The sequence below is a fragment of the Castor canadensis genome, chromosome 2, assembly GCF_047511655.1.
Source record: "Castor canadensis chromosome 2, mCasCan1.hap1v2, whole genome shotgun sequence".
NCBI lineage: Eukaryota > Metazoa > Chordata > Mammalia > Rodentia > Castoridae > Castor > Castor canadensis.
This window is the reverse complement of record NC_133387.1, coordinates 3,408,910-3,434,420: the sequence shown is the minus strand read 5'-3', so window position 1 is coordinate 3,434,420 and position 25,511 is coordinate 3,408,910. Positions and strand designations below refer to the sequence as shown.

Sequence of the window (25,511 nt, the reverse complement as noted above, 5' to 3'; positions counted from 1 at the left end):
GCCATTTCTCACTATAAAATGTTGGCCAAGTACGCCTGGTGCCCCAGTTTTCTTGTCTGTAAACTGAGGTAAACAGTGGCACCAATTCATGGAGCAGATGGGTGTGCTTGGAACGTGGCTATTTCTAGAAGGTGACAGGGGCTGAAGGAGGGAGCCTCTGCATGCAGGTCTCTGTCCCAATGGCCTCCAGATTAGACTGTGGTGGGTGGTCAAGTCTCTTCTACTTAAACTCATGGAAGTGTCAAGGTGCCCATGATATAAAGCAAGTGAAACAGAGGTTCCAGGTGACTCTCTAGTTGGGAGCAAATTTCCCATGGCTAACGTGGCAGGCAGACCATGAATGTTCTTTCCACAAGTCCACCTGCTGGCCCAGAGCAGCACTCAGGAGGACTGGTGATCTGTGTGCTGTGGCCCATAATCCATGTACTTGGGGAATGCGAGCACACAGGTAGAGGGGAGCCTGGGAGAGGTCAGTGGCCTCCTTTCTTCCCCAGTAGGCAACTGAGGAGTCCTCACTGGACTTGGGTCCATGATCCCTCACATAAGGCTCTGATAAGGGACATTAAAGGTGAAGACTGCTGTCCCCTGAAGGACACAATAGCTCTGACCTGGCACAGCTCTGGACAGATGCAAAGCCTTGGTTTCTGCCGCCCTGCCTATAACCCTCTCTCTCACCCAAGACCTGCCTGCTGCTGAACTGACTCCTCCTGACCCCACTTGACCCAATGCACACAGTGTTCTCCAGTCTGCGTCCTCCTCAGGGGACATTCCTGCCCTCTGCACGACCAGTTCACTGCTGCACATTTAAACAGGACACTCCTGGAAAACTCACCCCACAAGTCCAGGGTGGGTATTGCAGATTTGTTGCATCAGCCTCTGTGGCTCTCACACTTCTCCTTGCTTTGAAGGCATTAATTGAGCACTTTCTGTTAGCACAGCACTTTGAAAGGCCATGCTTTGTAAGAGGTGCTGCTTGGTTTCATGCTGTTCCAGGGCGTGGGTAGTGCCAATGGGGCATAGATAACCAAAAAGGTGTGTGTAGTGGGGGGGGTTGTGATGATATTGTAGATCCAGACATAATGTGTCTGGTGCCGCATTACAGGCAAGGGAAGGACAGGTGGACAAATGTAGTCCTCGTGAGTAGGTGCCACCTCACCTTTCCATTTGTCTCCCTTTGGCTCAAATGAAGCCATTCACTGAGTGCCTGCTTGTGTCCTGCTCTGGGTTGACTGTTTGCCCTTTCCTCCTGTGGGGCTGAATTTCTCAAGGGATGTCACTCTGATGCTTAAGAAATGAGTATGTCAAAGGAGCTGGGAGGCCTCCTGTACAGCATGGCCTCTGGAGACGGCTGCTTCCCATCTGGCCGAGGTGTTCGTGTCTGCCTCCTCTAGTCCTGTCCAGACTACAAATCTTAGACTGTCTTCTAAGCAGACTCTGTGGAACTAAGTTGTTGCATTTCACAAGTCAGGTGGCAGCAGAGTGTGTTGTGCGAGAACTCACTGTAATCCACATGCTGGTATGCAGAGGTGTGCCCCTCCACCCTCCTGGACCCATTGTTCCTACATGTCCAGGGGCACTGAGATGCAGAAGATCTGTTGACTGCAGTGCTATCCCACACCTGGACCACACAGACATCACCCCAACCCATAGGTGCCATGACTGTCACCATTGTGAAAGGAGTGGTGGAGTGGACTTGGCTCTGTCGCAGCTCTTTCAGTCTCTCCTAGTCATAGACACAGCCGTTGCTTGAAAAAGATCTGTCCAGCTAGGGACACAGTCTGGGCTTGGAGCAGAATAAGACGAATGTGCCTGTCTAGAATGGTGACTTCATTCCCGTGAACATAGCACAATCCACTGAGTGACGCCAGCTTGAGGCCATTGCAATCATCCCAGAAAGCTCCAAGGGGTTGCAGAGGGTGGGGACAGAAGTGGGTTCAGAATATGGCTTGCATCTGTTTCATTTCTCCATCCCCATCCTAGACATGGGGCTGTGACAATGGCTTTGGATGACACCATGCATGTGGTGACAGGAACAGAACCCTGATCGCTTCTCATTCACACAGAATTCTTGCACTGTTCCTGCAGTTGGGATGCATCTACACAATGGAAAGGCTCATTTGTTCTTTGAACAACAGAACCAGAAAAGAGTAAAAAACAGAGGCAGTAGGGATGGAAACTGAGGCAGTGGGGACAGAAGCTGAATCAGTGAGGAATAAAAGCTGCTCCAAATGCTATTTATAATTTACAGTTCATTGACCTTCCTCTTATAAGAACTTAAAACCTAATTTCCTGTCTGATACATTGTTTTTATATCTTAAGTTTTAAAGGTGTTTTCCCCGATATTAGCAAATAATTATGCAGCACACCTCACTTGATTAAGGTGACTATAACTCGATTAGGACTTTCCTTGAAAAATATGTATTATAATAAACTTTCTACAGTGCATCATAAAAAGAAACATTATTCTTATCATATAATTTTGAAACTAAAATAAAAACTATAAAAAAAATTACCATATAATTTTAAGGCTATAATTTTTCTTTGAAGCAAAAGCTTCTAATTTCAGAAGAGGACAAAATTAAGTCAGGGCTTTTTAAGAATCCCCTGTAAATACAAAATATGGCAAATTTCTCAGTGGAGAAGTAGCTAAGTCGCCATCCAATTAAAATTCTAATATCAAACTCTCAGGGCTGGTAGAGTGGCTCAAGTGGTAGAGTGCCTGCCTAGCAAACTTGAGACCTGAGTTCAAACCCTAGTACTTCCAAAAGAAAAATACACTCAAAAATCTCACTTTCTGGTGAATATTACAGAATTACCAGCTTTAACCAAATACCAGGAAGAAAAATGTAACTATCTAAGGAAATTAAAAAGGCTCCAAGATTGACAATCCATTTTCTCAAAGATACTAAGCCAATCACTGTGTCAATTATTAAATTAATATCAAAGTTGGAGTGTTATGGTAAGACACATTGCAGGAGCCGAATGTATGACAAGTTCGGGTCAGCGCTGGCTACCCCAGGCTGCCTGAGCACCCGCGCCTGGCCTTGTCAGCGACGGTCATGGGACAGTTGAGATCTGGAAGTCCCCACAGCCAAGCAGGCACAGGCTCTTAACCAACAGGTGGACTCTGGGTGCAGTTGGGGAGAGAAGGAAGGAAAGGGGAACGGAGAAGGGAGGGCATCAGAGAGAAGCATTTTCTACTTTAGGGTTCCCTTGGGTCAACTTTCACTTCCTAGACCAGTGAGTCTGAGCACATCAGTTAACCTTTCCCCCTTAATTCCTTTATGGGAAAAAGTAAAGATGCTAATAGTGGGAAGCTGGAATGGCTGCTCCAGGTGGAGTGACTGTACACTGAGGTAGGTAGATAGACCAGCCGTGTGTATCAGGCGCTCACTGCTTGTGGGGTCAGCTAATGGAAGCTGTCAGGTCTTGTTGGAATCTAGTAAGGAAACACACACACACACACACACACACACACACACACACACACAAATGGTTCACCTGTAAATTTTGATAGGAAGAAGGAAAGAATAGCAATGGTGCCCAAACCTGGGTTCTCCCTGGGATTAGGAGGGTAGTCATGCCATGCTTTGTGGACAGGGATGTTGGAGGAGGCAACCTGAGCTGCTTCATCCTTTCTTTTGGGGTAAGTCTACATCCCTGGTATTCCTGTCCTTGCTAAATTGGTTATTATCATTATTGTTATTCTCAGAAGGAAATAAATAAGGACATGAGTACAATTGTTTATTTTGGGTTCTGTTTTTGCACAGTATATTTTTTGCTGAGATTTTTAGAAAATGAGCAATGAAAACCAACGATGTTTCTTGGCCCGTGGCATGTGGCCCTGATGGACTCAGTGAAAATCTACTCGGGCCTCCGTGGTCAGTGTAAGCTGTTGACTCTTTTTCTCTTGCCTAATTACCCAGATGAAGGTGATCAGTGACAAGGTTCCCCATGATGACAAGGTTGTTCTAAGAGCAGAAACTGAGATGAGCAGGTGCCAGGTTCTCCAGGTCCCAGACCTGAAGATTTGCAGTGACACACCCCAGCTATCAATGGATGCAATCGTGGATTTGTCTTCAATTAGAGCACCTCTTGTCCCTCAGCTGGGCTCTTTCTGTCTCCTTCTAAACCCCAGCCCCAGCACACAGTTCCCTGGTAAGAATGGATGTTCCTGTCACATATGGAGGGCAGGCAGCAGCAGAAGGATTTGACATACAAGCACTGCTATCTCTTATAACTGCAGCCCAGCCAGGTATACCATCAATTATCCCCATCTTACAGATGAGGAAATTGAGCCACAGGAGCTAAGTCACTTACCCAAGGTCACAGCCAGAGCCAAATTCAAATCTCAAGGTCTTGCCCCTGAACACAGCACACCCAGCCTCTTTAGGTCAGAATCTCCTCCGGTCCCTTTTCCAGAAGCCTTCTGGGACATACCTGTCCACTTTTCCTCCTAACCTCCACCCATCTAGTAACACAGCTGACACCTGACTTAGCACCGTGGTTGTCTACAATTAGAGCACAAGGAGTATGGGAACTGCCCCTCTCAAAACTGCTGTCCCCTCTGTCACTCATCCCTGCCAAGGAGCAGGCCTGCCTCTGCCTCTCCATTGGTATGAAGTGAACCCCTGCCAGCATTTGTGTGTCTCTGCACTCAAAAGTCCCCACTCCTCCCTCTGACAGCCATCTCCTCCCTCAGAAACTGTGCAGAGATGAGATGGGACCATGCGTACTTGTTCCTCATGGTCTTGAATGAGTTTTACAGTCACGGCAACAAGAGGATGCAGGAGGCCATTTTGGTCATGTCTTGTATTTCCTGGTCCACAGTAAGATTTTTCCCCCATACTGGCAATCTCTTCATGGCTGAAGATGATGCCCTACCTACCTTTTCTCTCCTCTGGATGTGTGCCATGCCTGACGCTTGTGCTCTGCGCAGCCATTTGGATGGAAAATCCAGGGAACACCAAAATGAACATTCAGAATTAACACTAGGATGTTTGCATCTCTACAGGTTGCAGGGACTTCTGGGTCCTCTGGTGGTTGCATCAACTCTGTGGGAAGGAAACTATACAGACTGGGAAATGACTTGGAGAGACAGAGGCCAGCCCTAAGAGCAGGAGGCCAAGCAGGGACACTCAGCCACATGCCACCCTCTGCTTTCTGCATCCACATCCCTGTGGCCATGCTCTGTGCCTGGCTCTGTCAGATTGTACAGAGCCCACACTGCCTCTGGCTACAGGTGCAGCCTCTTGCAGACTTGGGAGGCATGCTTGGGCCCTGTTCTGGGAGCTTAGAAAACAGTGTGAAGTTCCATCTGGTGCAGGAATTCTATGATTTGCTAAAAGAAAATCCTAGAGCCACATCAAAATTGTAGAACAGAGGCCTGCAGGGGAAACAGAAGCTGGAGCCCAGTCCCACAGCCCCTGCCTGGGATAGTACTTGGCCTTGGTGGGTAGCTGGTGGGAACCGGTTTTCTAAGTGAGGCATTTTTTTTCCATGGATTTTTCTCCCAAAGTTTCTCTTTTTCCTACTGAGACGGATCTTTGGGAAGTCCAAGAGCTAAAAGTTTGGGAGACTATCTTTAGAGAAGATATAGAGGGTGAAAGCCAAACGCTGGGGCCTATGAAGAGGGGGTCTCTTGTGGTGACCTGCCCTCGCCCCCACACCACAGGCACTGGCTCCCCTTACGCAGACAGCGAGCTCCCACAGACTCTAGTTCAGCACACACTCCAGCACGTTGCTTATTTAATCTCTGCACGTGTTTGATTATCACTTGATTATCTTTCCAATGAGGACCCACTTGTGTCTTAAATGCCTCCTTCACAGCCACATGCAATTTACACTGCGGGAGGGAGGAGGAGTCAGGGAATCTTGCCACTGGAGCAGGGAGAGGCTCCTTCCAGCAGAAGTTTGTCCCTCTCACCCAGCTCAGAGTGGTCACAGGAGGCAAGGGGGTGACCCACAGTGGTGGATCCACAGGGCTCAGGCCAGCAACCAACACCCAGAGGCCAAGGCCACCTCAAGTGATGTTCCAAAGCACAGTCAGGAGCACCAGTCTGCAGATGCCGTTCTTGTGTCCTGAGTCAATGTAGGACTTCAAAAAGTCTGTGTGTCTGACCAAATAGTGGGTTCTCTACCTGCTGTATTAGCCTGCCCGGGTGGCTGACTGAACGAATGAATACATGAACAGATGCGTGCTCTGACGAGTGACTGAGAACCAGGAGAACATCTCTGATGTGCTGTTGCCTGTTTGAGCCTGAAGCCCTGAAATAGAAGGCACCAGGACTATAAGTTCTGGATGTTCCCCCAAGTGCCCATGGAAAAGATGAAGAGGAAACTGTTAGAGGAATGCAAACAAAGAGCATAACATAGGAATGGGAGCCCAACCTACTGGCCCAGGTTCCCCTTTCTTTGGCATTTCCCACCTAAAACATTTTGTTGGTCTCAGTGATCTGAAATATGGTGACCTTGAGCAGTGACATCTGTCACTGTCTGGCAGGCAGAACTCTTCTCTCTCACCTCTCCTCTGCACCACCTGGGCATCTAGCTGAGCTGGAGCTGCCCAGAGGCTTGCCCACCCATGTACCCCACTTACTGGCTCACTTCCAGCCATTCAGAAATGGACTTGCTGTGGAGAGAAGGGAGAAAGGGTATCCTCACATTCTATGTCACCTGAGCCAGCACCAGTCAGAGAAGTTGTGCGCAAGGTCTCAGTCAGGGATTTCATGGCCTGAATTGGGAACCACATGTTCCTGATGAAAACGAGCCTTGGCCTCTCACCCTTACCTTGCCAGAAAATGAGGCCAGTGAGGCCTTGGGAAGCCCATTCCACAGGACACGAGGCACAGCAGACCTGTATTCATGAAGCCCCTAAGCCACCTGCCTCCCTTTCTGTCCCATGTCTGTGCCACCCCACACTGATTTTTCTCCAGCTGGACTTCAAGCTTCCAGCAGCCAAGGGGATTTCAGACAAGTCCCAATTCCTGAGCTCCCTTTATAACTCAGAGGTGGCAGTGCCATCTCTATGCCATACCCTTGCAGCTGCAGGGTGTGTATGTTGGGGGGGGGGTGTCCTCAAGCCCACGGGTTCAGATCCTCAAACCTGAGCTGGTCAGAGCCCTCATCAGCTGTCCCTGGGCCCTACACATTGACCTTACCTCTCTCTCACTTAGGTGTGGGCTTCCTAGTTAGAAAGCTGTCCTAATACAGACGGACATCTTTCCTAGTCTCAGTCCTCTGTGGACCCCTGACACAGGCAGCTCTGTCTTCTACTTGGAAAGGACACTGGCTGCATGCATGCTAGAGGACCCAGCTCCATCCATTAGGAAGGGCCACAAAATTTTTACCGCTCTGTAGACCTCTGAGGTCTGTGCCAGTGTGTCACCATCACCTGCATGGCAGAGGAGGTCTGACACCTATATCTTTACTCTCGCCAGCAGACGAGGGAACGAAAGATGGTGATGGTCACACCCTGATCCCTTAAAAGCAGGATCTGGGACTCACCACATGGCACGCCTAACTTCGAGGGGCTGGAAGATATCTTTGCTCTGGAAGGCATGTGCCTAGCTATAATTCATTAGCTCTTGTAGCAGTTGGGACCAATTTCCAGGCTCACTCATTCCATCTCCCTGTAAGAAAGAACCTTCCTCATGTCATTCAAATTTCCTTCTAAGTCCTGTGTTTTCAGCCCCCAGCTATGGCTCTGCACTGGTCACTCACCTTTTGGGTAGGGATAGCTCATATTTTATCATGAACTTCTAAACTTTGTCTCTGCCATGGTGTAGAGTGGGGTTTTGTACAAGTTGGGTAGTCTTTGTTCAATGTCATTGACTTCTCTGAACCTCCTATTTCTTGATTATGAAAGAGGACCTGACACAGGCTTGTAGACACATCGCTCTAACCTCTGTCTCTGTCGTCACCTGACGCTCTCCCCTGTGCACATCTGTGTCCTCTCCTCTCCTTACAAGGATATCAGCCCTGGGAGTCAGGACCCACTCCACTCCAGTATGACCTCATCTAGTTTATATCACAATTACCTCAGCAATGACCCTGTTTCGCAGGCAGGAGGGTTAGAATGTCACCATATCTTTAGGGGGACGCAACTCAGCCCGCACCAAACCATGAAGGGGAACCTATCATTTCTCCGTTGAAGAAGGTGCACTTCTTCTTTGGAAGTGTATGTCACGTATGCCGGCAAGGCTGTCTGCAACATGCACCAAAATCCAAGGCTTCCTCGATGAGAACACAGTCCTCCTCTCTGCTCAGTCAGCTCATTTTGTGTTGTTTCTCATTCCACGAGTAAATAGTGCATGGATTTATGGCATGGAACATGTTCTTTTGAAACTTGTACACACTGTGGAGTGGCTTACCTAAGCTCATTAGCATATGCCTGACCTCTCCTGTATTTTGTGGGGAAAGCACCTTAAGTCGACTCTTTCACAGCTTCAAGTACACAGTGCAGTGCTAACTAGAGTCAGCGCACGTGCAGCAGGGCTCCTTAACTCTTCCCAGTGCCACGCCCCCACCACTGGCAGCCGCCACTCTTCTCCCTATGATTTCATCTTTATCAGATCCCACATCTAAGTGAGACTGTGCGGTATTATTCTTTCTGTGCCTGGCTTATTTCACTCAGCCTGACGTCCTCAAGGTCCATCCACACGTTGTCACAATGTCAGGATTGCTTTCCTTCTCTCATCAGCTGTTTGGTGTTTGTGTATGTTTGTTTTGGGAATTACTGGGGTTTGAACTCAGGGCCTTGACGCTTGCTAGGCAAGCACTGTACCACTTGAGCCAGACCCCCAGCCCTTTTTACTCCTTAGTTATTTTTCAGATAAGGTCTCTGCTTTTGCCCAGGACTGGCCTTAGACGGCAATCCTCCTACCTCTGCCTCCTGCAAAGCTGGTGGAATGACCACCAGTCATTCTTAAGCAGAATATTCACCAAAGCCACCTGTAAATTTCTGCAGGAAAGGGGCCTAGACCCTCCCTGTCCCCAACATACCCCAATTCCTCTGCCTAGACCAGGGCCCAGCATTGTGTCCACAGTATACACACACACACACACGGCCTACTGTGGGCTGCCTGCAGCCACATCAGGTGAGTAAGTGTGGACTTGGCCTTTACCACCTTGATCCCAGATGGGTTTGGTCCCGCTGGACATGCCCTTCACACAGTTTAGCGTGAACCACTAACACCGGAAATGACAGCATTGACAGCAAACAAGGGCAAGGTGCCCTGCTCCTCCTGTGGGCTGAGCTGCATGGATCTACCTTGGGCATTTCCAGAGAGAGGTGGTCATCAGCTAGCAAAGGTCCCTAGATGTATCTTTCTTTTTGTGCTAAGAGTCCCACAACAGAGCAGGGAAGGTGAGGGAAAGGCACATCTTCCTGTTTTCCTGAGCTAATTGTACTTGCTCAAAAAGTCAAGCTATTCATTTCCTTCCAAGCAAAGGGTTCATGCAATTAATTTAGCTGATGGAATAGGGATGTTCCCTCTGTCTGCAAATCTCTGTTCCTAAACTACATTTGGTGTGTGGCATTTAAATAACTGCCTCATTAGGCTAGGGATCCTGAAGAAAATGTTTGCAGAGTGGAGACATCTGTAACAGCACTAAAATGTCAAGGCTTCATCTGCCTGGTCCTTTCCCCTTAGTTTCTTATACTTAACTGTCTCCTTAATGAGCAACCAACATACAGAAAAATTAGAAATAGCAAGGAACAATGTGTTAAAGGAGACTTAGGGAAAATAAACTAAAGCTATTGTGGCTTTTTGGGTTGCCTTTGGCATGGCAGAATACCTTTTGATATGCAACCACCTCACTAAGGGATGAAATTGAACTAACATTGGACCCCACACACCAGACCCCACATGTCATCCCTGAGCTCAGTGGGCCCCAGGTTTTGTCCCAATGTCACACTTTGCCTTTTGGTATCCAAATTCTCTGAATAGTGAATTGAACTCAGGGGAAACACGCTGGCATTTGCTAATGGAAATACAGTGTTCTCAGCTGAGTCTCAGGCCTTTGCCCATATTCTCAGTCTCTCACCCCACATATGTGCCCTCCCCAGTCAGGGTGAAGCAGCAATATTTCCTTCCTTTCTGAAAGCAAGTCTCGAAATGAGATGGGAAGAAAGGTGATGGAAAGCTGGGACCTCCAAGCATATGGGATAAGGATGAAGGGGGCCTCCGTGGATACAAGGGTGACAAAATGTTACCCTCTGGTCTTGGGAGATTGCCTTAAAGAGGAAGAATGAACCCGTTGTCTCTTCAGGGCTTTGCTGTGATTGCTGCTGGTCTCTCCCCAGTGCCTCTGCATTTACAAAGCCTTTGTTGTAAATTTGGGGTTTTCCTGAGTTGGCTCTGAATCGCTGTCTTGTGCAAGTGTTACAAGGCTCCTTGGCTGACTTCTACCAGGCCCTTCTCCTTCTTGCTCACTCATGATGATTGCTGGCCGGTCCCTTCTCCCTCAGCCCCTCAATGTAGAGTGATTGAGCAGAATCACTGCAAATTGCATTCAAATGGTGCCTATTTTTTCCAGGAGACCATCTGCCAGAGTCTATTACTCACCGTGCCATGTGAGCAGCCCCAGCAGATCAGGTGACTCTGAATAAAGTCATTTTTGAATCACCTCATTCCAAACTCACACCTGAAAGTCACTCTCCCAGCTGCTAAAGACGCTGGAAAATTACAAGCCCCGTGACTCGGCCTGACATGTGTTCTGATTCTCCCTACTCACCTCGGCAGACCTCTGAGTCATTGTAGGCACTGGAAACACTTCCGTGGGGTTGTGTAGACACCAAGAGAGCACAGCACTGCACACAGAGGAGTGTGCTGTGGTTCACAGATGGGGACTTGTGAAAAAAACACAGGATGAAGCTCAAAGCCAGGACTCCTGGGTCCTTGACCTCACTGTCACCAGCATTGTGCTCCAACCTGGGAAACCCTGGGTGGAAGTCCACCTTACCATGGGTTTCATGCATTTTGAGACTCTACTGTCCAGTGCTGAAGTCAGCACCAGCACCTTTGGTAGAGAGTCTGCACAGGCTGAAGAAGCCTGCAGAAGGTGCTCTGGAGGACAGGGAGGAATTGTCTGGAAGGAAGAGGACTCTTAATGAGGCTTACAAATCTCAGCACTACCCCAGGTCCTGCCAGACATGGGAAAGATCAGAAGGAAGGAATAAAAAAAGTGACACCAACACATGCCCTCCCCTGGTCGCGAGACCCCGAAAGCCCTCTGACTGCATTGGAAAATGCCTTCCGGGGCAGCCATGGGGCCACTGCTGACAAAGCTGGAGCTGTCATGTGACTTCTCCCTCCAGCCATCTACTTGAGGTCCCCAGTTCCCAGAGTTCCTGCTGTGTCTCCTCCACCATAACTACATCCTTCTGTGACCTCGTTCCAACTTGCTCTGTTCTCCATTGATGATAGGCTGACGTCCTACCGCTCGAACCACTCCACCAGCCCTCCATTGACATTTTGCTTTTGAATGAGTCTTCAGGTTCCTCGATAGCCTTCCCACCACTGCAGGAACACAAAGCGGGTTTGCTACAAACCTCACGGTGGCCAGCACAGTGGACTCCGCTGTGTAATTGTATTGCCCATTATTTCTAAAGCAAAGCTAGAGGAAATGAGTTTACACCATTTCTGTACAACAGAGAACCCTTGGAGATCAGCATCTCTGACTCCAGTTACTGCAGCTTGTTACACTGGACAGTGCCTTCCCTGCACTTGTTTAAAACACACAGTAGACGCCACACATGGTGATGCTCACCAATAGCCTAACGCTCAGGAGGCTGAGGCAGAAGGGTCATGAGTTCCAGGCTAGCCTGGGCTATGTAGTGAGACCCTGGCAAAAAAAAAAAAAAAGCAGAGTGGAATTTTCATCCTGGATTTTAGACCCTCCAAGACCCAACTTCAGTTAAAACTGAAGCTAAGAGAGTCACTGTGTTCATCTCTGTCCTTTCTTGGCTGGGCTCATTTTACTTTCCTGTCTGGCAAAGTGACGCACGGCAAGCTTTTGAATACACTCTCTCCTCGGAGCAGTGGCAGAGGAGTGTGTGTTGGCGCAGGACCCTGGCATCTCCTGCAAGACCCCCTGCTTCTGAGATTAAAGGTTCAACAGCGCCTCTCTCACTTGGTGTGTCTGGATGCACAGTGCGAACTGATTTCCTTCCTCTAGTTGCTTTTCAAGTCATATTTTCAAGTCAATCTAGAACTGTATAAATAGCTCAACTCAAAAATATTCATTAGCATAAAAGGGGCTTTATAAAAATGTATCAAATATATAATGAAAAAAAATGAAATCAAATGTGATAATTCCAAGGTCATGAGCATCAGGCTGGGGGAAGAAATACTCAGGTTCGTAGTGCTCAAATTTATGCAGAAAAACCAATTCTGGACAGTCAGCATCTGTTCCAGTGAGCCTTGGTTTTGCTGTGCCGGGGTTGTTTGTCAGCACTGGACATTTTCTGAGCCTGTGGAGCAAAGGTGTATCCAGGAAGTGGGAGGATGTCTCATCTTGGAGATTGCAACAGGTGCCTGACACCCAGAGGCCACTTCCTTCCTGGCCAGCTCCCATGGTGCCCATTCAGCACTGCCTTCCCCTCCACTGGCTCTCTGCTCACAATTCTCTGCTTTGTTTCCCCTCAGAGGAGATTCTGAAGACCCACATCGCGCACTGGTGGTCTCCTGATGGCACAAGGCTCGCCTACGCCACTATCAACGATTCTCGCGTCCCTCTCATGGAGCTCCCCATCTACACAGGCTCCGTGTACCCCACCGTGAAGCCCTACCACTACCCCAAGGTAGGCAGGACAGACAGCAGAGTGAGCTCTGAATCATTCATGAGCTGCCCCCAGCTGACGCGGAGTGCGGAGCTGTGATAATCAGGCGTGTTTATGAGCAAAGCAGTAAACAGAAGAAAGATTAATTATTTCTCATTACATTGCATTAAATTCTCATCCTTGTTGAGTTGAATTTGTTGGCAGGTTTACTTTATTTTAAATAATTGAATGTCTATTAATCATTTGTCTAAGCTTCATTAGAAACAAAATAAATACATTGTCCCCACTCGTGACTCTGGCTGACAAAACCCATCCTGCCACAGCTGCCCTATGTTTCTTCTTAGGACATGGCTTTTGGGAGATCACAAGGACTTCTGTCTGCCCCCCGATCCTGGGCCTGGGCGAAGTTATACTATGCTTGGTCATTGCTGTGGTTTGAAAGTTTGTGTTCCCCCAACATTCCTGTGATGAGATCCTATCACCCACAGTGAGGGATTAGGAGGCAGGGCCTTTGGGAGGAGATGGGGAGCCCTCATAATTGTGATTGCTGCTGTATAAAGGAGATCCCAGAGAGCTCACTCCTGTGTCAGCCATGTGAGGACCAGTGAGAAGGCTCCATCTATGAGGAAGGAGCCCTCATCAGACACTGAGCCAGCCAGCACCTTGAGCTTGAACTTCCAGTCTCCAGGACTGTGAGATTTGCATTCCTGTTGTTTATGAGACACGCAGAATTGGACATTTTATTTTAGCTACCAGAGTGGACAAACACAAACATTTTATGACCCCAAATCACAGAACGTCAAGGGTCCTGAGGGGGGAGGGGCATCCAACTCTCACCCCATCACCAAATCTCAGTATCAAAGCATGACAGGAGGGCTGATGCTAAAACTCCCATTCGGCTCACTGTGAGGGGGGCTGGTGTCCAGGAGTGGGGATATAGCTTGGTGAGGCACAGATCTGGCAGTCTTGCTGCCTGCTGGCTTCACTAAACTGTTCCAAGACCACCAGCTAGGCAGATATGAGTCCTCTAAGCCACCCTCCAGCCTCTGCCATGGAGCGTTTGACCAGCAGTGTCCTCACCCACTGGGGAGCTCTGAAAAGCAGATTGTGCCAGCTGTCCATACCATGAGAATCCCCTGGACCCATGGTCCAGAGTTCACTGCATGAGGACCCCTAGCAAGAGTGAGGTACGTGGGGTCAGAGAGGCTCCCAGAGTCAGAGGACGGAAAAGGGAGACACCTAGTGCATCCATCTGCTCTACTGTCTAAGTCTGGGAGGCTTAGACAGCAGGAATTTACTCCTCACAGCTCCGAAGCTGGGCATCTGTGGGAAGGGCCCAGCTTGCAAACAGCAGCCTTCCTGCCTCAATTTCTTCACATGGTGGAATAACAAAGAGCTCTGGTCTCTTCCTCTCCTTATATGGACACTAACCCATCACAGGGTCCCATTCATGACCTCCTCGAGCCCTCATCACCTCCCACAGTACTTCAAATACCATCACATCCATGGTTAGGGCAAACACATTCAGTCCATTAAAATCAGTGGTAGACATTCCTTTCAATAACCTTTGATCAGAGTGGCCAGTGACCACGCAGGTCCCAGAGAGGAGGGACACAGCTTTGGTCTCCTTTCTCCTCTTCTGAGATCGCCTAGCTGTCAGCACTCACCTGGATTTGCCTTTAACAGTCCCTTCCCTCCTTTTATAGCTAGTTTTATTATTTTTCATTTTGGCAGTACTGGGGTTTGAACAGGGCCTCATCATTGCTAGGCAGGTGCTCTACCACTGGAGCCACTCCACCAGCCCTGTTTTGTGTTGGGTATTTTCAAGATAGGGTCTCCTGAACTATTTGCCTGGGCCTGGTTTTGAACCATGATCCTCCTAATCTCTGCCTCCTAAGTAGCTAGGATTACAGGTGTGAGCCACCAGTGCCTGGCTACAGCCCATTTTCATTAGACTTGACTCTGTCCTATGTGGAAGAGACAGGATTAGCTGGGACATAGTTAAATAGTTACAGGTACACTTGGCTAAGGCCAGTCTTTCCGCCCCCCTCTATATCCTCCAACACACACACATATGCAGATGCACACACGAATGCATACACACATACATACACATATATACATGCATGTGTACACATATACAAATGCACGCCCGTGCATGGACATGCATACATGTATTCATGCATATATACATAAACACACATATATACATATACACGTATACACACTCAATGTGTACACACATACATATACAGGCATGCACAGTCACACACATGCACGTGCATTCACACACACACACACACGCCAGTGGCCTTCTGACCTTCATCTGGCCACCCAGAGAGGGAATTGTCTTCATGGTGACCACTCTTGTAAGAGTTGTCCTAATCTAGGAGTGTGGACCTGAAATCTGGTAGGCCCCTGGGTTTTCCCCATGAACTCTGGGACAGGCCCTTTCAGTTGGGATTAAGAAATGCAGATGGCTCAGGAGTTAGGCTTCCATATTTTAATGGAAAGTGAACGCATTCTAGCCGACAGAGGTCAGATGCTCTTCATCCCATCCCCACTTACTCCCAGGAAGTTATAGCCCTGAGTTGCTGAACCACCAACCTGTGCCTTGTTGGGGGTCTGTTCTCCTCCCTAACCTGGACATTTCCTGTGGGGTGCAGAGGGAATGAGGACATCCGACCCAACACCATCTCACAATGAGGAAATGTCACACCTTTCCCCAGCTTTCTCTTCCAGGCCAGAGCTTGTTCCCCAAAGAGAGGGGAACCATGCCTTGGCTCTTTTTCAAAGGACTTCACTCTTCCCCACTGCTGAGCCCTGACCACGGCTGATCAGTGCTGTCTACCGCTCCTCACCTCCAACTCTCTCTGCTGGCACTGCATCCCTCTTTTCTCGCTTGTCTAGTTTTCTTCCCCTCCCTTCATGGTTTGACAAGCCCAGTAGCAATTCCTGGACATTGGTAGACTGAGCTAGTGGGATTCCTGGGAGTTGACTGGTTATCTCTTTGCCCTTTTTAAAACTCTAACCATCACAGTTCTGTCCTCAACATAAATTTCTCTCCCTGGTATTAACCTGCAAAGTTCGTAGAGTGCCACACGTAAGTCTTCAGAGAAGATCCTGCAAAGCTAAGGCACTCTTTAGGCATGAAGTCACTGGTTCACATCTTGTCCCCTTCACTTCACAGGCTGGCAGTGAAAACCCCAGTATTTCTTTGCACGTTATTGGCTTAAATGGACCCACCCATGACCTGGAGATGATACCACCCGATGATCCACGGATGAGGTTTGCTTCTTCCTTCTATAACATCAGAAGAGAATTGAGATAAAAGCTATTTACATGGGCTCTTCAGAATCAGATTTCTCTTAGTTCTAATTTAACTTCCAAGAAATAAGTACATTTTGTAGTGTTCCTTACTGCTTTCTGAACTGGTTTTCTGGGAAAAACAAAACCAAAACACTAGCCAAGAAGAACCACTATTTCTCACCCGTCGCCAGGAGTAGACTCTCTCCTAGAGGCTGGGCTCCTCTTGGGGACACGTTAGGGCCAATGCATGTCTCAGTAGGGTCACAGTGCTTTGCACATGCCACACACTGAATGAAACCCATTGAAAAAACTGGTACAGGCCTTCCAGGAAAATCTGTGGAGCCAGACTTTCTGCAAGTAGCACCCCATTCTTAGAGCAGTAGTTTAGAGGATCTCTGTACCTGGCCAACTCCAAAAACTGCTTGGTGAATCCTGTTCTAATAAGGGCAGATGTCCCTGTAGAGAACAACCATGTAGTGAGTGGGACATATTGACAATGTTACTGACAAATTACAATCAATGCCTGGTCTTGGTGGATTGTTTTTTGTTAAATCAAAACAAATGAGTGGGATGTATCTAAGTGAAATGATGTGAATATCACTTCAGCTTTGTCCCCCAAATTCACACAGCCTGGAGACTGGGGATCCTCCAGAACCAATTATGTCATTGAATCTCTCTCTGGTGAGGATATTGACGGAGGGATGACAGTGGCACAGGGTCTACTCATTCATAAATCCCTAAAGTTCGATAAATGGGGCTGTTTAAGCCAAGAATGACTCATGCAGAGACTCAGCAAGTACCCATTCCAGATTTATCCCTGTGTCTAGCCTGGTTCTCCATGATTCAGTCACAAACCTCCATGCTTCCGGTAGCTTCCAGAGGGGCAGGAGCTGAGACCCAGCTGCTCTGACTCCCCCATGTCCCTCAGAAAGGGACCCTTAGCCACAATCTGAATGACACTCTCCTATGGAGACTTCCACTGCTCCCCTCATCCCATACCCCAAGTGCCTGCATGAGCCTGGGCCCCTGCAGAATTCTACTGAGGGTCTCTCAGCCCCTCTCTCTTCAACAGAACTTGATGCCATGGCCCTTGGGTGGCCATCCAGGCACAGAACTCCAGTGCTCTCTGTAAGGGTTGGCCACTGCCCTTCTCTCCCTGACCAGGACTGGTCTTCTCCTTCACTAGGAAGGCCAAAGTCACCCCAGAGGGCTAATGAACCTGGCCTCCAGGCAGCTTTCTCTGGTCCGAACTGATGACCCATCACTGGGCACACTGGCTGAGGAAGTCAAATCAATTTGGCTGACCATATTTTTGCTAGGTTAAAACAAAGTTCAGGTTATTGATTTGGCTTCTCTCCTAAAGATCCACATACTCCATCATTTCCCTCTCAGCCCCATCACCGCCAAGCCTTCTGGGGCCTGGTCCAGCCAACTCACCAAATTAATATGGAAAGTCACCTGGAAAATCTCAGCCATCTGTTTGAGTTAATTGAAAGTCCCGTTTAGTCAATTTGGCGCTGCTGCTTCCGCAGGCATGATTAGCTTCAAGGACAATGAAAAATTAGCAGCAGTCAGGACTTGAAGTTTGGATGCTGGGTTTCAGGTCTGTCACTGGCTCTGATTTCCTAAGTCAAGTGCAATAATGGGCCTCATAAGTAATGGAAATGAGTGATGTGCAGATGTCACAGGCCTTCCTACTGCCTTTCTGTCACACATCCTTGAGGCTTTCTTAGGTGAGCACAATCCTATCAGAAATCAGACTATGTGTAAGCAGACATTGAGTATTTGCCTGTCATTAAACTGGGCCTAAGAATTTAGTGATGATTAAAACACAGGCTTACGGTGAAGAAGGGGGTGCAGATCTTGTGGAAGAGAAGGAGGCCACAGACCTGGAGGTGACAGTGTCACAGGCGAGGCCAGTTTCTCAGCCTCAGCACTATTGGCATTTGGGGCCCGATGAGTGTTTGCTATGGGGCTGCCCCATACCTTATACACACAGTGCTCAGCAGCATTTCTGCCCTAGCTCACAAGGTGCCAGGGGTGCCTGCTCTTCCCACCCCTCCCCTCTGTCACATGGCAATGAAACACGTCTCCAGCCATGGCCAAAGCTCCCAGATAGAGAAACCATGGCTCAGAGTGAGGCTTCCTGACTGACTGCCTGGGCTCAGATTCTAGTTACATGGTTTCAGGCATTAACCAGCCTCTCCTGTTTCTGTTCTCTCATCTGTAAAATGGAGATAGATAGCAGTGATACAAGAGTTCACTTGTGGGTGGTCAATGCAGGAAGCACGGGACTGGCTTCTGCAACCATCCACACTTCTGGCTGCACACATTCCCTGCAGGCCTCAGCTCTCATCTGAAGGGCTCTACCCTGACCTGCTTCAGAAGTTCAGCTTCACATAGACGACTGGCTGCCCAACCTCTCCACTGGGCATTGTCAAAAGATAATTGCTGAAGAGGTCAAAGTTGTGTTTCTCAGGCATGGCACTGAATGAGACAAATACTTGATTTAATTCCTTAGTTATCAGTATCACCAGCGAGGTGTTGAAGTCACTGCAGAGGGCACTGGAGGAACTGGGCAAGCTTACAGGCTTACATCTGATCCACCAGGTGGAGTCCATGAGAGCAACCTACTGCAGCAGAGTTGAAAGCTTCCCAGGCAAAAGTCAGTCCAGCACCTCATAGGAGGAACATCATGGTCTCCTTATGATATCTAGGGGAAACTTTTTTTGGTGGCACTGGAGTTTGAACAAGGGGCCTCACACCTGCTAGGCAGGCGCTCTACCACCTGAGCCACTCCACTAGCCTTCGTTATGCTCTCGTTCACCTCCTCACAAGGTTCAGATAACATTTCTGACTATTGCTAAACAGCAGCTCAAACTAAATAATCCAAGCAGTATGTAGACCGCCCACTCTTCCTCTCACACCTCTCCTGCCACCTTCCATCCCAGGTCCCGGGTGAGTCCACCTCCCAGGCACTTGGGGCACCACTGACATCCTCTCAGCCAGCTGGCCAGCCCCAGCAGGGACCCATTCCACCTCAGCCTGCCATTCTCCTACCATCTCCTGTCCCCCATGTAACAGCTGTATGAGGCCAGACCCCCAACTCAGAGCATCCTGTGACTTCCCTCCTCTCAGAGTAAAAGCCAAACTTCTACGATGGCCTCAAAGCCCTCAGCTGCTCAAACCTTCTACTCCACCATTCCTAGCCCCTCCTCAAACATGTTGGGGCACCCCCCCCCATTAGGGTCTCTCTCTCTCACACACACACACACACCCATGGAAAGCCCTTCCTGAGAGACCTCAGGGTTGGAGCTCTCTCCCTTCAGGTCTTACTCAAGGGGCTTCCAGGAGAACTTTCCTAAGAGCCCATTTAAAGCTACAGGCCACCCCGCCCCTGGTTCATGCTCTTCATAGGACTTATCCCAGAAGATTCTCCATATACCATCTCCCAGGACCCCCCACAGATACCAAACTCCACAGATACTCGAGTTCCTTCTATAAATGATGTCATATTTGAGTGTAGCCTATGTTTATTCTCCTCTGTGCTTTAAGTCATTTCTGGATTACTTGTAATACCCAATATATTGTCGATGCTGTGGAAATCATTGTTTCACTGTATCATTTAGGGACAACAAGAAAAGAGTCTATACCTGTTCAGTACAGGTGCTATTTTGGTTTTTTCTACTATCTTGGATGTGTGGTTGATTGGATCCAGGAATGCAGAACCTGGGGACATGGAGGGCACTTATTGGACTTGTGGCATTTCCCAGCCCTACCTAGAATGTGATGTTGGTGAGACAGGGCTACTTGTCGACTTGTCAAGGTGGGGCTTCATTCTGCATTAGGGCCTGACACACAGTCCTCACTCCTAAACTTTTGCTGAATGAGTAAATTAATTATTATTTAAATATTATTAAATATTATTATTATTAAATAATATTATTAAATATTATTATTTCCATAGGATTTTCAGATGTCTTCAGTTCTCCTGGAGCCCTTTCTAAGAACCAAGATTTCTTAAGTATTTAGCATTGATAATGCTTTCCCATCTCAAATGGAGGATGCTAAAGGCACTCCACTGAGAAAAGGTCAAATATGATACCTACCTTGTAGAGGAATGAGACTTAAATAAGTAGAAACGAGATTCCTGGAGCCCAGGACTGTCATTCAGCTGGTGTGGGGCGGTCAGGAGGAAAGGATAAGACACTTGCTACACCAGTTATCTGGCCTTCCCAGAACTGGTTTCTAATGTCCTTCCTTTCCTGCTCAGCAGCCTGGCCTCCCTGGGGTACAGTAAGTAAGAATTTTCAACATTTTCACATCCTTCCTCTGGCACCCACCCCTATGTCTCTATGTGCTGTGTGCTGTGTGGGGCACTTGGCGAGGCCCATGGCAAGGGTGAGTGGGAAGTGCTCAAGGGCCTCCCAGCTGCCAGAGAACCCCGGGGGACTTGGAGGTTGTCTTGGAAAACCTCTGTATTAAAGAAAACTGAGAATGGCAAGCTGACGCAACTGAGCTCAGCCTTGGCAGACAAAGGTGGTGGCAAAGACACCTTGTCAGGCTGTACACAGTGCACGGAACCTGTGCAGGAAACACGCACACAGTCTATCCTGTGGGTGGAAAGGAACAAGTGCAAATCACTATGCACTGCCTGCCCAGTGGCTGCTAGCATTTCACACGCAGGCCCAGCTGCACTGATAAAGTAGACAAGGTTATTTCTGCTGCTTCCCCTGGGTCTTGTTGAGCTATGGAGCTGGGTGTTGAATTAAGATATAGCAGATACCCGACAGTATCATTTTGAAGACAGGTTGTGCCATGCTGATATGTGTTTTATATATCCTGCCCAGGTGTACAATAGCTGCCAGCCCCGACCTTGGCCTGATTGCCTGGCAATGACAAGTCATGAAGGGATTACAGGGCCTGAGAAAACTCAACACCACAGCCTGGAGCACCTGAGCCTGTCTCTGGGCTCACAACCCCGCCACCCGTTGCCTCAGCACACAAAAGCTCAACAGCCTCTGGCTGCTATTTCCTTGTACCGTTCCTTAATTATTTTTATCCCAAGTACCACGGGTTGGGAAGCTGCTCGGGTCCTGGCACAGTGCCCCTGCTGGTCCTCACAGGCCTCTCTCGTTTTACACTCTGCTGTGTTTCAGCCTTGCTCCTGCTCCCCTGCCATACAAATTGAATGTATCATTCTTTCTGGGCATGCTTCCTTTACATCAATGGCAAGGAGATGCAGATAGAAACATGAATATAATATAGATGTAAATATGGCTATAGATATAAATATTTATATAGAGATATGGAGGTGTTAGGTACAGAAATGCCTATAGATTCAGATTTGCACACATTAATAGCTAGAGATGTAGATTTCTGCTCCCTCCCTGTTTTCCACCTAAATCTATGTCAGAATCTCACAAATCTGTGTGTGTGTATGTGTGTGTGTGTGTGTGTGTGTGTGTGTGCAGAGCACAGTTTCTAACTGTAGTAATACCAGATTGTTGCAAATTGTCAGCAGCTGGGCAGCTGACATTCTTATGGCCTCCTCTGCCTCCAGGCTCTCCCCCATATGACAAGACCCCACACCAACCCACATATGAAACTCAGCTTTCTTCCTTTCCTATTTGTACAAAACATGATGTATCGACTAGTCTTTCTATGAACTGGGGAAGCCAAAGGTTAACCAAGCAATGGGAGACATCACGATACGATAGACTACTCATACTTAATGGCCACACCACCATATCCACCATCTCCATTGCTCACTACCTCCACCACCTCCTCTACCTACATCACCACCACCACCTGCTCCTACATTACTACCTCTACCTCCGTCATCATCCTCTTCCCCATCACCAGCCCTCCACCACCCTCACCACCACCATCACTATCACCACCCACAAAACCACCCTCTCCCTACCATCACCACTCCCACTGTTATGACCTCACACCCTGACCACATCAGCAGCCCCCACCTGGTGTCTGCCACTCTCCTTCCTGGGGGTCCTCTACTTCTTTCTCCAGCGTGAGCAGGCTCTTCCACATAGCACTTTTTTTATTATTCATATGTGCATACAATGCTTGGGTCATTTCTCCCCCCTGCCCCGACCCCCTCCCTTACCACCCACTCCGCCCCCTCCCTCTCCCCCCAACCCCCTAGATACCCAGCAGAAACTATTTTGCCCTTGTCTCTAGTTTTGTTGAAGAGAGAGTATAAGCAATAATAGGAAGGAACAAGGGTTTTTGCTGGTTGAGATAAGGATAGCTATACAGGGCATTGACTCACATTGATTTCCTGTGCGTGGGTGTTACCTTCTAGGTTAATTCTTTTTAATCTAACCTTTTCTCTAGTTCCTGTTCCCCTTTTCCTATTGGCCTCAGTTGCTTTTAAGGTATCTGCTTTAGTTTCTCTGCATTGAGGGCAACAAATGCTATCTAGTATTTTAGGTGTCTTACCTATCCTCACCCCTCCCTTGTGTGCTCTCGCTTTTATCATGTGCTCAAAGTCCAATCCCCTTGTTGTGTTTGCCCTTGATCTAGTGTCCACATATGAGGGAGAACATACGATTTTTGGTCTTTTGGGCCAGGCTAACCTCACTCAGAATGATGTTCTCCAATTCCATCCATTTACCAGCAAATGATAACATTTCGTTATGCATAAAATTCCATTGTGTATAGATACCACATTTTCTTAATCCATTCATCAGTAGTGGGACATCTTGGTTGTTTCCATAACTTGGCTATTGTGAATAGTTTCACATAGCATTTAAAAACCCATTTTATAGCGCAATGAAACCCACCAAAAACATAAAAAGGAGAGAAGAAAGAGGGTGATTAAGAAGGAGTAATATAGATGGAGTACATTTGATCAGAGCACATTTTATGCAAGTTGTAAATATCACAATGAAACCCCTTTGTACAATTAATTTATGCTAATAAAAAAATTTTTTAATAAAGAAAAAAAAAATCCCAATTTACTCACATTGCATTGCAACCTGACTTCCTCTGGTTGCACTTTTAATTACTGGTAGAACCAGGACTTGAACTGAGATCCCTGACACCAAGGACCATCGTTCAGAGCTATCACACCTACCGTATGTCCCTTTGTGTTAAACTTCTAGGTGGAACCCGGACTGAGGGCTTACCAACAATACTTCTTCCTGCTTTCCTTCATCTGGACGTGGCCTGTCGAGATGTTAGAGTCTTTCAAATCCTCAGTGCCCCAAAGTGTGGCAAGGTAGAACGGTCCTCCTCAGCACTACAGTTTTCACCTGAGCTGGAAAACTATGTAGCTTTCAAATGAAAGATTTGACCCTCCCCCACTTGTATTCCTCAGTCTGCCATCCTACCTTTGCAGAGTTCTGGTCCTTCTTTTGTCTTTTTCTCAACAACTCTGGGCAGATTTGTGGTTTTACCAGATGTCTTTGAAAGTGATCTTGGTGTGAAGTCCAATTACATAGTGATCTCTGTTGTCCTCAGAAGGAGCCCCATCTCCATTTCTGCTTCAAGTGTTAGAGTAACCATGTGGGTATCTGAATGTTCAAATGAGCTCACTTCAGGGAGCATCATTTGGAAGACAGCCCTGTGTTTGCAGTGTCAGACTGGGTGGTCCTAGATATTCACTGGGGTGGGACACTCTTGGGAGTGACTGGAGTAACACAGATGCCCCAGGCTGGGAATCAGAGGTCTTTATTGTATTGATGCACTGAAAAGGAAATTCACAAAGCTGCTGCTGATCAGAGCATTCTGTGCACTTGCTGATAAAAAAATATCCAGTTGAGGAAGCTGGAGGTCAGAGCCTCAGCTTTCTAGATAATTAGGTTTCTGAGGAAGAAACTGATGAAGCAGGCGTACATTGTTGTGGCCTGTGAATGCAGACATCAGAAAAACAGCTTGCTACCCAGTCCTCCTCAGGAAGACACCTCTGTGAGCAGCAAGCTAGTTCAGCCACAAAACATCTTGACATCTGATTATGTCAGCCACACATGGGACAAAGTTTTTCAAGGTCATGTCACAAGGCTGCTAAGCCAGATGTTGATGACCTCAAAGGACTTAAGTGACAGCTACAGTCTTCTTCCACGGCCACAGCTAGCAAAGCCATCCATGGAGTTCACAGCATCTGCAGGAGACGGGGACTTGGGAAAGTTCACCTGATACCACGGTGCTAAAAATGTCAGGTGTATACTGAGGTAGTCACCACCACCGTCCCCCAGATTTGCGTTTACTTCCGTTCTCCTACCAACTTCCTGTTTCCAGGATTCTGTTGCTTTGGGGACTTGTAAAGATTTCCTATTTCCCCTCTACTTCCTCCACAATTTTCAGAGGAGGAGAGAGAGGGGCCCACAGAGGGCAGGTGACTACACAAAATCATCCCTAATTCACCCAGTGCCAAGCAAGGAGCCCTGGCTTCCAAAGCCAGAGTCTGCCTTGTGGCATTTGTCTCTTCTGTGCTCCTTTGAACTCCCTGGCTCTCAGGAGCCTCTGGAAGCTGCTCCCCAGTGGTCCCCGGCTGTTCTCGTGGTCAGTAGAAATATTCCAAGTGCCTGCTATATGCCCAACATTTCTGCTTGGTGTCACCAATAGGAACCCGAGGAGGCTTGGGGATATGTCCCCTCCCTAAAGACTAAGAGGAGACCCACTGAGTCAGTGAGTTCACTGGGGGCTGAGCTACCCCTATCCGTACCCTGGGCTTTTGATCAAATCTATTCTCCCCTGTCCCCAGGACCTGATTTATAAGTTGGGGATCATGAACTGACGACATGATCCCCATTGACTATCCCATTCCCCCTGCTTCTTCTGTCTTTGCCTCAAGTCCTGCCAAAGAGCCAGCCAACCAACAGTCATGTCCTCCTCCGAGGACTCGGTCTGGAAGGTGTGCTGGTAGGAGTCTCCAAACCCAGAAGGAGCAGGCACTGGCCCTTGTTGTAATCTGTGGGGCAATGCCCCTGTGGGGTACCTGAGAGACCAATCATTGGAATGTCAGACAGGTAGAAGCTGGACAGAGCCCAGTGTACCGGGGACACTGATGTACTGCCATGTCAGGCGAGAGCAAATCTGGATGTAGACAGGGAGCGACTCATGGGAAGAAAGACCCTTTCAATAGGGAGAACTTCAAGCCCTCAACATCAAATGCAAGAAGGCTTTTATTCTGCGACAGGGTGGGGGCAGGCAGAGGCCGGCGGAGTCTGAGGGAGCTGGACAAATGGGCTCTGATGAGTTCAGCAACGCTCAACCATGAAAGGGGACACATCTGTCATTTCTGTGCATTTCCAGGCTGGGCAGCAAGCAGGGTTCTTGGGCCTGTAGGGAGCAGAGCAGTTGCTAAAGTTGTTTTGTTTGTTTTGGGTAGTGCTGAACTTTGAACTCAGGGTCTACCTCTTAAGCCATCCCTTCAGCCCTTTTAACTTTTACT

At 48.2% G+C, this 25,511-nt stretch overlaps 1 protein-coding gene across 6 annotated transcripts in view; it reads left to right on the top strand.

Moving 5' to 3' along the window:
- Dpp6 (dipeptidyl peptidase like 6) overlaps positions 1-25,511 on the top strand; it is a 945,197-nt gene that overhangs the window by 829,262 nt on the left and 90,424 nt on the right. For all 6 annotated transcript variants that reach the window (XM_074060144.1, XM_074060158.1, XM_074060135.1 and 3 more), the window contains exons 9-10: positions 12,651-12,805; positions 15,975-16,072. In XM_074060144.1, coding sequence (XP_073916245.1) covers positions 12,651-12,805; positions 15,975-16,072 — 253 coding nt within the window. The remainder of the gene's footprint in view (positions 1-12,650; positions 12,806-15,974; positions 16,073-25,511) is intronic.